The 12,963-nt window shown below is 43.1% G+C and overlaps 1 protein-coding gene across 1 annotated transcript; it reads left to right on the top strand.

Moving 5' to 3' along the window:
* Positions 1-38: 38 nt before the first annotated feature.
* Positions 39-12,666, top strand: BYSL (bystin like). The gene is made up of 7 exons (XM_073666707.1): positions 39-360; positions 3,103-3,265; positions 5,409-5,547; positions 5,789-5,922; positions 6,020-6,180; positions 10,087-10,189; positions 11,915-12,666. Exons 1-7 carry the CDS (start codon positions 102-104, stop codon positions 12,261-12,263), a joined length of 1,308 nt encoding a protein of 435 aa, XP_073522808.1. The 5' UTR covers positions 39-101; the 3' UTR covers positions 12,264-12,666.
* Positions 12,667-12,963: the final 297 nt, after the last annotated feature.

Below are 12,963 nucleotides of genomic sequence, written 5' to 3'. Positions count from 1 at the left end.
CAGTGAACGCTACAACAAAATGGCCGCTCACACACCATGGAAACGGAAGAGCCTTTGACACGGCGCATGCGCTGTGACCAGTGACCTGCACGTGTGTAAAGATGCCGAAGCAGCGCAGCTCCCGGGGCTCTGGTCCTCGTCATGCGGCTCTGGCAGATCAGATCTTGCAGGAGGGATCGGTCAGGCCGACCACCAGGGTGAAGCGGCGGGGCCAAGGGGCTGACGAGGCGCGGGATGAGGACTACGTGGACGAGAAATTGTCGCGGAGGATCCTGGAGCAGGCCCGGATTCAGCAGGAGGAGCTGGAGGCTGAGCACGGGGCCGGCAGCCTGCCCCCCAGAGAGAGGACGACTGTGCTGGGTAAGTGGAGGCGGAGGACGCTGCATGTAGTCACTGTGGGCTCGGTGCCGCCGGAATATTGGCCAACAACAATCCACATGGAGTAATGTCACCCTACCCACAGCGCATGTCTGCACTGCTCAGGGGGGCCCTGTATCATAATAATAATCTTTTTGTTTATATTGCGCCAACATATTCTGCAGCTCTTTACAGTTCGGACAATTTACAGACATTATTGGCACTGTCCCCATTGGGGCTCACAATCTAAATTCTCCATCAGTATGTCTTTGGAGTGTGGGAGGAAACCGGAGAACCTGGAGGAAACCCACACAAACACGGGGAGAACATACAAACTCCTTGCAGACTTTGTCCTTGGTGGGATTTAAACCCAGGACCCCAGTACTTGCATAGATGCCTTACTGCTGTTGGCTGCAGTGTCTAAGAGGTTCATACATATGGCCGTGTGACACCTTGTTATATTTTCTTCCCCAATCCACTACATTGATAACCCCTTTTTCTTATATTAAGTAACCCCTATTGTAAAACAAAAATTACACCTACTCGCCTTCTGCACCAGCTCTTCCAGGGCCATTGGCTGTAGGGCTCACATGGCATAACAAATAGCAGCCGCTATTGCAGAAGGGTGAGTGCAGCAGCCCACTAGTGACTACTGATTGGCTGCAGGGCTCACATGGCATAACAAATAGCAGCTGCTATTGCAGAAGGGTGACTGCAGCAGCCCACTAGTGACTACTGATTGGCTGCAGGGCTCACATGGCATAACAAATAGCATCCGATATTGCAGAAGGGTGAGTGCAGCTGCCCACTAGTGACTACTGATTGGCTGCAGGGCTCACATGGCATAACAAATAGCAGCCGCTATTGCAGAAGGGTGAGCGCAGCAGCCCACTAGTGACTACTGTTTGGCTGCAGGGCTTACGTGTTATAAGAAATAGCAACCACTATTGGAGAAGTGAGTGCAGCAGCCCACTAGTGACTACTGATTGGCTGCGGGGCTCACTCGGCATAACAAATAGCAGCTGCTATTGCACAAGGGTGAACGCAGCAGACCACTAGTGACCGCTGATTGGCTGCAGAGCTCACATGGCATAACCGTATCACTTGAGCTTTGGGAGACCTGGCATTTGCATTGCTGGATGGTGCTGTTATGGTATCTGTTTTTATTTTTACAAGGGGGACGATGTAATTTAAAAAGGTGTTATCCAGGTAGTGGACCTGTCACTTGCTCAAAAAAGTGGCGTTAAAGGGGTACAGAATAAAAGATAACTTTCCAACCATTGTGGCCCCCACCAATCCCAAGAACCATGGCTCTGAAGAGCCTGTGTTGAATGCAATGGAGGCCAATGAACAATCACTGCCACTCCATTCATTCTTAATGGGAGCGCCAGTGTGTATGATCGACTTTTCCAGGCAGATGGGGCTCTTCAGGGCCTGGTTCTCTGGATCATTGGGGGCCACACCTGGGTTGGACCTCCAGCGATCGGAAAGTTATCCCCAAACCAGTAGATAAAGGATGACTTTTAAACTTGAAAACACACCTTGTAAAAATTCCTGATTCTGCTGCTTTTTTCCGTTCTGCGGTGTGTTGCTTCATTGCAGAAATATTCACTTTGGGATTTTTTTCAAACGCAATATGTGAAATCTCTGTAGTGCGATTGGGCATATCTTCAGTCCTGTTTTGGAGTGTGCTCTTTCAGCCCTCCCTCATAGATGCTCCCAAAGACAACTAGGCAGCTCATCTATCAGTCTTGGACTCTCTGAGTTGTGATTGGCAGGGTCTGGGAGGGAGGGGAGAAAGCGCACATCCCCAGATAACACTTTGAAGAAACGGCCAGTTGAACTACAAAGCGGAGATTTCACATAGTGCTCTCCAGAAGAAAAAATGTGACTGTCTGCAATTGAGTGACACAGGGCAGAATGGGAAAGAGAGGCAGGATCAGGGGAGCTCAGAGGTTTTTTATAAGATATTTAGCTTTTTTTTGTTTTTTTTTTGAGCAAGTGACATGTTCTCTAAACAACTTTCTAAATCATTAAAAATGTTCTACATTTTAGATGCCGCAGTTTGTGTAAAACTGTTAAAACCTGCTCCTGCTCAGTTCTGGGGACTCTGTTCATTTCGTGTTGAGGCAGGGAGACTGTTCTACACAGTTATCGATAGTGCGTATAGGAGAGAAAGTATATACAGTTTCTGGGAGGGCAAAGAAAATGGACCTTAGAAAAGGAGGAAAACACATGAAGGGGAAATAAATTAAGATATCACATTCAAATTTGTGGCGGCTCACAGCTAAACGTCGACTACTGGACAGCCTCTAAACTGCTAAAGTGCTCAACATAACACAGGAAAAAACAAATTGATACTCAACTCAGTGACCAGAAACCACTCAATGACATTCCTGGTTGTCTTGTGACATTGTCATTCCACTGATTGGTTGCAGTGCTCAGAATTCTATTAGTTCTGTCTGACTGTAGTATGAAGGCAGCCGCTGATTGGCGGCAGTGGTCACATGACCTAACAATGTCCCGTGTCTGCCGACGATTGATTGGCATAAAAGTGTCTCATGTCCACCGGCAATCACAGTGGAAATATTGCAGGAGTGGTGTGGGTCAGGGAGCTAAGTATGTTTTTTTTGTCATGTGGTGCACTATAGTAGTTAAAGGACTATCTGGGGGTGGGGGGGTCTTTAATTTAACCTTTTTATCACATTTATAATTTTATAATTGAAAAACATTTTTTTGGCATAGAATACAAGAGCAAAGGCAATGACTCTGATTCTGAGGATGAAGAGTGGCCGAGCCTGGAGAAGGCTGCTCGTATGGATGCAGGGGGCTACAGTGAGGACGTGGAGGTGAATCCTGAGGACGAGAAGGCCATTGAAACGTTCATGAACAAAAATCCACCACTAAGGTAAAAGATCCTGTCCTGTATGTACCACCAAGTTTGGTATCTGATAGTGATCTATTAGATACTGCGTGTTGTGGGGTACTTCACATATGTACGCTCCCACTACACAGGTCTGTGCTGACGGGCAGCTCCTCATGACATGTCTTCTTCCTTTACATTAGATGTCTTCAGGGTCACATCCTGCTCTATGCACTACGTCTTTACCCTTGTCAGATCTGTTTTTCGGGTTGATTGGCCCAGAAATATAGGTGCAATAGTATCCAATGCCATGCCAATACCTCAGCCTTTTTTGCAGTATTTGTCTTGTAGTTCCTCAGGAATTTTCTCAGTCATGTCTCCACCATTGATCCTGGGAGTGAATGGAGCAGAATGGTTGTGTGTAAGGAACTGCTGCTCTAGTCGTGTCAAAGGGACTGAGGTAACCGCATTGTACTTAACTATCTCAAGTCACATAGACACTGAATAGAGCAGCAACCATGCTGCTCCAGTCAACGCCATCAGGAGCCGTGGGGGATCAGGACTACTGTTTCAGTGGTTGGCAGCAGTCTAATCCCCTGCAATCGGATATTAAAGGGAATCTGCACCATTTTGGAGTTATCAGACTTCTACTATGGGCATACAGGGTATAGAAAAGTAAATCTATACATACCTGTATGGCCCATAGTAGAGGTCTGATAACTCCAAAGTGGTGACAGGTTCCCTTTAAAGGTGTTGTATATAATCAAGGGAGTGTTAGCAAAGAGTCTTCTCTGGGATTGTGTACTTTTCCTTTTGTGACAATGCCCTATCCTAAAAAAGGCAGCGTCTTATTGGGTGGGGAAGAAAAAAAAAAAAAGCAAACACCCCCAGACGTGCAGAACAGCTGCGCTGCAGTGTCACTCCAGCGCCCCGGGAGGGGAGGCGAGCTGCGCTGCAGTGTCACTCCAGCTCCCCGGGAGGGGAGGCGAGCTGCGCTGCAGTGTCACTCCAGCTCCCCGGGAGGGGAGGCGAGCTGCGCTCTGCAGTGTCACTCCAGCGCCCCGGGAGGCGAGGCGAGCTGTGCTGCAGTGTCACTCCAGCGCCCCGGGTGTTGAATAATTCCCCGATACTTGGTATTGATCCAGACCATCATATGTGACAAACCCTGTGGTGACATAACAGCGCCGAGAGAAGAGAGCTGCAGTGCGCAGGCAGCGTTTGACATGCACTGCTCTTCATCTGTTACAAATGCCAACAGTTATTCCCTGATACCTAGGATAGAGCCACAGCTTTGTATTTAATGACATTACAGCATTGGCAGTGAGGAGATCTGTGTGATCAGGTTACAGATATCAGTCTTACCATGTACCATATTGCAGTGAAAGCCTGTATCTGACCTCTGGGTGTGTTTGCTATTTTTTTTTCCTGTGTGACACTGCTTTTTGATTGAGCAAGGTCATACAGGGAAAAAATAAAGAGTGTCTAACGCCCCAGTGGTTGAAAGGTTATTAGCATATTAGGCTTCCTCAAGTGTAGCATCCAATATCTCTGCAACGGAGAGGAGAAATAAAAAATAATTACATTTTATTCAGCTCTTCAGCCCAGTTATCATGGCGCAGCCATTTTAACATGAAAAAAGTGATATGTCCTCTTTAAATGGATTTGACTCTAGTCTTCTTTTACAAGGGTAATTTTCTAAGTTGGTTTATCTGTTGGCTCCAGAGATGGCCATTGGCATCGGTCTCCACCGTCATTGTTGCATCGTTGTGAGCATCATGATGGTTACTTGTAAACCATGAGAGCCAGAGAGCCGCGGCGAAGAAACAGGTTTAACTTAAAAGTACACCACTGGAAAAAGAGAGTGTGCAGATGTCTAGTGCAGGGCCATGTGTCTGCTTTTCTTCTGATGCCATACAGGTATGTCAGAAGTTTTGATTGGTGGCAGTCCAGGTGAGAGACCTTCCGAAACAAAGGCGCAGAAGCACACGACCAAGTGCTACCTGCCTGATACTGAAGAATGATTTGTAGACCTGTCCTTTTATTGGTATTTTTCTGGATAATGATTGGTCTACGTGGGTACAAAATATCAAATTGATGACAACTTTGTGATGAACAGTCCAAATGAATATCCTCTTTTTTGCAAAACTACATAAGTAAGTATCAATTTATAATTTATTTTCTGTTTTAGGCGAACACTTGCTGACATAATCATGGAAAAAATCACAGAGAAGCAAACAGAAGTAGAGTCGGTGATGTCAGAGGTTTCTGGAAGACCAATGGCACAACTTGATCCCAGAGTGTTAGAAGTATACAAAGGTGTTAAGGAGGTATGGTGTGCTGTGCATGCCGACAGCTGTTGCATTCCTCTTTTTTGCCAATGCGGGGCATTTAATACCGATGATGTAGTCTGCAAATTTCATTCAAAACCCCAGTTCTTTAGATTCCTGTTCTGCATATCTGTAGTGCTGGCTTATTGCTAATACATGGAACTGACAAATGCTGTAATGTTCTTGCATACATAGGAATATATCCTTAAACACATCTTTTTTTTTTTTTTTTCCCCATAAGGTGTTATCCACATACCGTAGTGGTAAGCTACCCAAAGCCTTCAAGATTGTGCCAGCTTTGGCAAACTGGGAGCAGATCCTGTACATTACTGAGCCTGAATCCTGGACTGCTGCAGCAATGTACCAGGCTACGCGGTATGTAGTAATGTTCTCTTAGGGTTATATACGCCTTCTCTTTCCTAACAGTGTGTAGGTCTAAGCCTTCTGGTTTATTATTTTCTCTGCCCACCAGAATTTTTTCTTCTAACTTGACTGAACGCATGGCACAGCGTTTTTACAACTTGGTTCTGCTTCCACGTGTGCGAGATGACATTGCGGAATACAAGCGTCTCAACTTCCATCTTTATATGGCTCTTAAGAAGGCACTTTTCAAACCTGGTGCTTGGTTTAAAGGTAAATTTAGTGTGCATTAAGGATGTTGTAAAATATAGTTTTTTATATATATATGCATGCATGCATACTGTGCGCCGAATTATTAGGCAAATGCGTATTTTGCTCACATGATGCTTTTTATACATGTTGTCCTACTCCAAGCTGCATAGGCTTGAGAGCCAACTACCAATTAAGTAAATCTGGTGATGTGCATCTCTGTAATGAGGAGGGGTGTTGACTAATGACATCAACACCCTATATAAGGTGTGCTTAATTATTAGGCCACTTCCTTTCCTTTGGTAAAATGGGTCAGAAGAGAGATTTGACGGGCTCTGAAAAGTCCAACATTGTGAGATGTCTTGTAGAGGGGTGCAGCAGTCTTGAAATTTCCAAACTTTTGAAGTATGATCACCGAACAATCAAGCATTTCATGGCAAATAGCCAACAGGGTCGCAAGAAGCGTGTTGGCCAGAAAAGGAGCAAAATAACTGCCCATGAATTGAGGAAAATCAAGCGTGAAGCTGCCAAGATGCCATTCGCCACCAGTTTTGCCATATTTCAGAGCTGCAACGTTACTGGAGTATCAAAAAGCACAAGGTGTGCTATACTCAGGGACATGGCCAAGGTAAGGAAGGCTGAAAAAACGACCACCTTTGAACAAGAAACATAAGATAAAACGTCAAGAATGGGCCAAGAAATATCTTAAGACTGATTTTTCAAAGGTTTTATGGACTGATGAAATGAGGGTGACTCTTGATGGGCCAGATGGATGGGCCAGAGGCTGGATCAGTAAAGGGCAGAGAGCTCCACTCTGACTCAGACGCCAGCAAGGTGGAGGTGGGGTACTGGTATGGGCTGGTATCATCAAAGATGAACTTGTGGGACCTTTTCGGGTTGAGGATGGAGTGAAGCTCAACTCCCAGACCTACTGCCAGTTTCTGGAAGACCACTTTTTCAAGCAGTGGTACAGGAAGAAGTCGGTATCGTTCAAGAAAAACATGATTTTCATGCAGGACAATGCTCCATCACATGCATCCAACTACTCCACAGCGTGGCTGGCCAGTAAAGGTCTAAAAGAAGAAAAAATAATGACATTGCCCCCTTGTTCACCTGATCTGAACCCCATAGAGAACCTGTGGTCCATCATAAAATGTGAGATCTACAGGGAGGGAAAACAGTACACCTCTCGGAACAGTGTCTGGGAGGCTGTGGTGGCTGCTGCACGCAATGTTGATCGAAAACATATCAAGGAACTGACAGAATCTATGGATGGAAGGCTGTTGAGTGTCATCATAAAGAAAGGGGGCTATATTGATCACTAATTATTTTTGTTTTTGCATGTCAGAAATGTTTATTTCTAAATTTTGTGCACTGATATTGGTTTACCTGGTGAAAATGAACAAGTGAGGTGGGATTATATTTGGTTTTTCTTAAGTTGCCTAATAATTCGGCACAGTAATAGTTACCTGCACAAACAGATATCCTCCTAAGATGGCCAAATCTAAAAAAAAACACTCCAACTTCCAAAAATATTAAGCTTGGATATTTATGAGTCTTTTGGGTTGATTGAGAACATAGTTGTTGATCAATAATAAAAATAATCCTCTAAAATACAACTTGCCTAATAATTCGGCACACAGTGTGTGATATACAGTATAGACCAAAAGTTTGGACACGCCTCATTTAAAGATTTTTCTGTATTTTCATGACTCTGAAAATTGTACATTCACACTGAAGGCATCAAAACTATGAATTAACACATGTGGAATTATATACTTAACAAAAAAGTGTGAAACAACTGAAAATATGTCTTATATTCTAGGTTCTTCAAAGTAGCCACCTTTTGCTTTGATGACTGCTTTGCACACTCTTGGCATTCTCTTGATGAGCTTCAAGAGGTAGTCACCGGAAATGGTCTTCCAACAATCTTGAAGGAGTTCCCAGAGATGCTTAGCACTTGTTGGCCCTTTTGCCTTCACTCTGCGGTCCAGCTCACCCCAAACCATCTCGATTGGGTTCAGGTCTTGTAACTGTGGAGGCCAGGTCACCCCATCACTCTCCTTCTTGGTCAAATAGCCCTTACACAGCCTGAAGGTGTGTTTGGGGTCATTGTCAATAAATGATGGTCCAACTAAACGCAAACCGGATGGAATAGCATGCCGCTGTAAGATGCTGTGGTAAACATGCTGGTTCAGTATGCCTTCAAATTTGGATAAATCCCCAACAGTGTCACCAGCAAAGCACCCCCACACCATCACACCTCCTCCTCCATGCTTCACGGTGGGAACCAGGCATGTAGAGTCCATCCGTTCACCTTTTATACGTCGCACAAAGACACGGTGGTTGGAACCAAAGATCTCAAATTTGGACTCATCAGACCAAAGCACAGATTTCCACTGGTCTAATGTCCATTCCTTGCGTTCTTTAGCCCAAACAAGTCTCTTCTGCTTGTTGCCTGTCCTTAGCAGTGGTTTCCCAGCAGCTATTTTACCATGAAGGCCTGCTGCACAAAGTCTCCTCTTAACAGTTGTTGTAGAGATGTGTCTGCTGCTAGAACTCTGTGTGGCATTGACCTGGTCTCTAAGCTGAGCTGCTGTTAACCTGCGATTTCTGAGGCTGGTGACTCAGATAAACTTATTCTCAGAAGCAGAGGTGACTCTTGGCCTTCCTTTCCTGGGGCGGTCCTCATGTGAGCCAGTTTCTTTGTAGCACTTGATGGTTTTTGCAACTGTACTTGGGGACACATTCAAAGTTTGCCCAATTTTTCGAACTGACTGACCTTCATTTCTTAAAGTAATGATGGCCAATCGTTTTTCTTTACTTAGCTGCTTTTTTCTTGCCATAATACAAATTCTAACAGTCTATTCAGTAGGACTATCAGCTGTGTATCCACCAGACTTCTGCACAACACAACTGATGGTCCCAACCCCATTTATAAGGCAAGAAATCCCACTTATTAAACCTGACAGGGCACACCTGTGAAGTGAAAACCATTTCCGGTGACTACCTCTTGAAGCTCATCAAGAGAATGCCAAGAGTGTGCAAAGCAGTCATCAAAGCAAAAGGTGGCTACTTTGAAGAACCTAGAATATAAGACATATTTTCAGTTGTTTCACACTTTTTTGTTAAGTATATAATTCCACATGTGTTAATTCATAGTTTTGATGCCTTTAGTGTGAATGTACAATTTTCAGAGTCATGAAAATACAGAAAAATCTTTAAATGAGAAGGTGTGTCCAAACTTTTGGTCTGTACTGTATATTGAAAAAAATATATTATTTATTCAAATTTCTGAATTGGCTCGTCAGAATGCAGTGACCATATTTATAAAGTGTAAGTTTTACCATTCATTTCTGACAATAAAACACACTTACTGCTTGTCAGGCAGATCAAAGAAAATGATGTGCACTGAACGATCTATACTGGATCACCTAGTGCCCATAGGCCGCTATAGTTCTCGGCAGAGCCAGTCCTGTTTGCAGAGTACGATGCGCCACCAAGAAAGATGATCTTTTATGCTGCACCAAAGATCATTTCACCTCGTTCATTGGGTGATCGGCAGCCTGTTTACACTGCAAGATAATTGTGGAAGAGCGGTTTTAACAACGATCGTTCCTGATTATCCTTCAGTGTAAATGCCCCTTTACAATGATAGTCCTGACCTTAGACCACAGCTAATAATCACGTTCTTCTAGTAAAATGACATACACAACTAAAAAAAAAAAAAGTTACTGTTTTGTTTGCAGACATTGTTGTGTTTTTTTATTACAGTTTATGTAATGGCTACATTGGTGTTAACAATCATTACATGGTCAGACTTTGCCCCACACCAAATTTTTATGGCACATAAGTGTGCTAGAAAAAGATGTATGATTGTATGTTACTGGTCACGTTACAGCCACTGAATATCTGCTTCTCTTGATCTAGGAATCCTCATACCTCTTTGTGAATCTGGAACTTGTACCCTGAGAGAAGCTGTGATCATTGGAAGTATCCTGACTAAATGCTCTATTCCTGTTCTTCACTCAAGGTACAGTCTATTTTCCCCATTGAAGGTTTCTGGATAACTGTTTTATCTCACTTCTTTGACAAGTACCTAAGTACACGTCTACATTATCCTTAAAGGGAACGTGTCTCACCATATTTTCCCAATATAAGCTATGTCCACCTCCTTTACTGTATTCTAGTAAGCTGTATAAGTCTCCAATCCCCTCTGCATTGTACAAACACTGTTTCATTATCTCCCCATAGGGTACGGTGCGGTCTGGTGGATGTCACAGGCCTTGCTTCACCGCCACCTCCTCTCTCATCACAAACGGCGTCCTCCTGCCCTGCTTCATTTGTATAACGCACCCTGCGTTCTCTGCACAGTGCCCCCAAATCACCTCTACCCTGCTGAGGGCAGAGCAAAGTACTGTAATGTGCATGCACCGGGAGAGGCCAAAGCACTGATGACCTGCAAATAAAGCCAGCGCTTGAACATTACGGTACTTTGCTTTGCCTCAGCAGGGCAGAAAAAGTGGGCCTGCGCAGGAGCGTGATTGGGGGACACTGTGTGGATGATGTAGGACGTGTCATCCACATCGGACCGGATTGGACCGCACTGTATGGGGGGAGAGGTACTATTAGGTATTTTTTGTGCTATGCAGAGCGGATTGGGAACTTGTATACAGCTTACCAGAATACTGTAAAAGAGGCCTTGAACGTTGTGGCCGTAGTTTTATATTGGGAAGGTACATATCATATATATTTAAGATTACCTTTTAAACTTGTTGCAGATTGATGGGGGTCCGGGTCCTAAAACAGAATTGATTGGTCAAAAGACTGCTCATAAGCTCTCACTTTTGCATTTAGCAGTGTGCAGCTCCCACATGAGCGCATGCATGGAGAGGTCTACAGACTATTAAACGGACTCTTGATTTCATACTCCATCCTGTCGGTGCCCTCATATAAAGGCTGAGTGCTGCTTACAGAAATGTGACCTTTTCATCTTTGTTTTGACTGTTTTCTGATTTGCTGATAACATTCAATAAAGAAAAATTAAAATGATGGATATCTTTTTAAAGGGAATTTGTCAGCAGGTGATAGGGGCTGAAACACAGAATTCACGAGGTTAGCTTCCTCAGCTCTACTTCATTCTAAATCTAAAAGCTCTGATTGTATCAGAATGGCTACACCTAGCATAGCAAAAACCTGCGGACAGATTCCCTTTAAAAATAATCTGTCAGATCAGCTCATATGTATGTTTTTAATAAATGCTTGCATTACCCATAAAATTACCATGCAGGAGCATCTAGAAATTTGTAGTGGGCCATTTCTTTTGCACATACATGACAGAATTGACAATTAAGGGCTCTCGCTACCCTTGTCGGGCTGCAGCAGTGTTTTTTTTTTTTTTGCAGTCAACTGTTCATGGAAACTATAAATCGACCCAATTAGCAGTAAGAAAATAAAATGATGCAGTGATGTTATAACTACAGTGTGTATGACCACTGTCGACAATCACTGGGCCAAAGCGGAGAGGCAGTGCTGGATCCGGGGAGATAACTATTAATTTCTTAGTTATTATTGCTGTCTGCAACCCTATATTAAAAAATAAAATATTCCCTTTACAACCCCTTTAAGAGGTTTTGACACCTTATGATTTATTCAAAATGATAACAATTTAAAGAAAGTAATTTAATCTCAGAATTATTAAAATCCGTTTTTCCTGTTTTTTTTTTTAACTTGTTTTGCTTCATATTTTGTTTTTCAGTGCTGCTATGCTGAAGATTGCAGAATTGACCTATAATGGCGCAAACAGTATCTTCCTTCGGCTTCTCATAGATAAGAAGTATGCTCTTCCTTTCCGGGTTTTGGACGCTCTTGTCTTCCACTTCTTGATGTTTCGTGCGGATCGTAGAGAACTTCCAGTACTTTGGCATCAAAGTTTTCTTGTGCTCTGCCAGCGATATAAGGAAGACATGTCCTCCGAACAGAAAGAGTCCTTACTGGAACTACTGCGTATTCACAACCATCCACACATCTCGAATGAAATTCGTAGAGAGTTGGTCAATTCTAAATCTAGAGATGTTGAGGGTGCCACACCTATGGGCATGGACTGATCGCCGCAGAGGATGGAGATTAATTAATTGTGATCCTGAAGAATAAGAAGATACTACAGCCAAATATGTACATTTTTGAAAAACTAGCGCTTGAATGGAAATCCATTAGGAAACAAGAATTATTTATGGTTTTGATGTCATAAATCAACTTTTTAACAAAATGTACAGCGATGTTTCCATATCTATTAGATTTCTCAAGAATTCAGGTGATTGAGCAAATGGACAATTAATAACTTTGACATTCTCCATTTTAAAGCGATCTGTATCTGACAGCTTGCATTTACATCTGGGCTCAATGCGCTTCTTTATTTTGGTGCATTTATGACTGTAAATATATATATTTGGCTACTGTGCTGTTATGTCTTTGGAAAGAAAGCAACATAAAAAGCAATATTTTAAGGAAGGTTGTAGAAAAGTTTTTTTTTTTTTTTTTTAAATCATATTCATTTTTGCTAAACAAAACTTTGTAATTTTACAAAACATGAACAAATACAGAAAATAAGAACATTGAGCTGCTGAGATTTCACAGGTTGCCATATTTCCATAGTAACTTTCCATGCCAAAAAAGTCTTTCTGACCTTTAGCTAGCCTATTCTTATTAAATGTTGCCTTGGTGGCTACTATTCAATAAGATATATTAAAATTATACTATGTTCCCTTGGATTCATGATTAAAAAATCAGTGCGTGAGAACCAGGGCT

This window comes from Phyllobates terribilis, unplaced genomic scaffold (genome assembly GCF_046119375.1).
Source record: "Phyllobates terribilis strain yellow unplaced genomic scaffold, ASM4611937v1 Scaffold_2__4_contigs__length_985480577, whole genome shotgun sequence".
NCBI lineage: Eukaryota > Metazoa > Chordata > Amphibia > Anura > Dendrobatidae > Phyllobates > Phyllobates terribilis.
The sequence above is the reverse complement of the archived record's forward strand: the minus strand, read 5'-3'. Positions and strand labels throughout refer to the sequence as shown.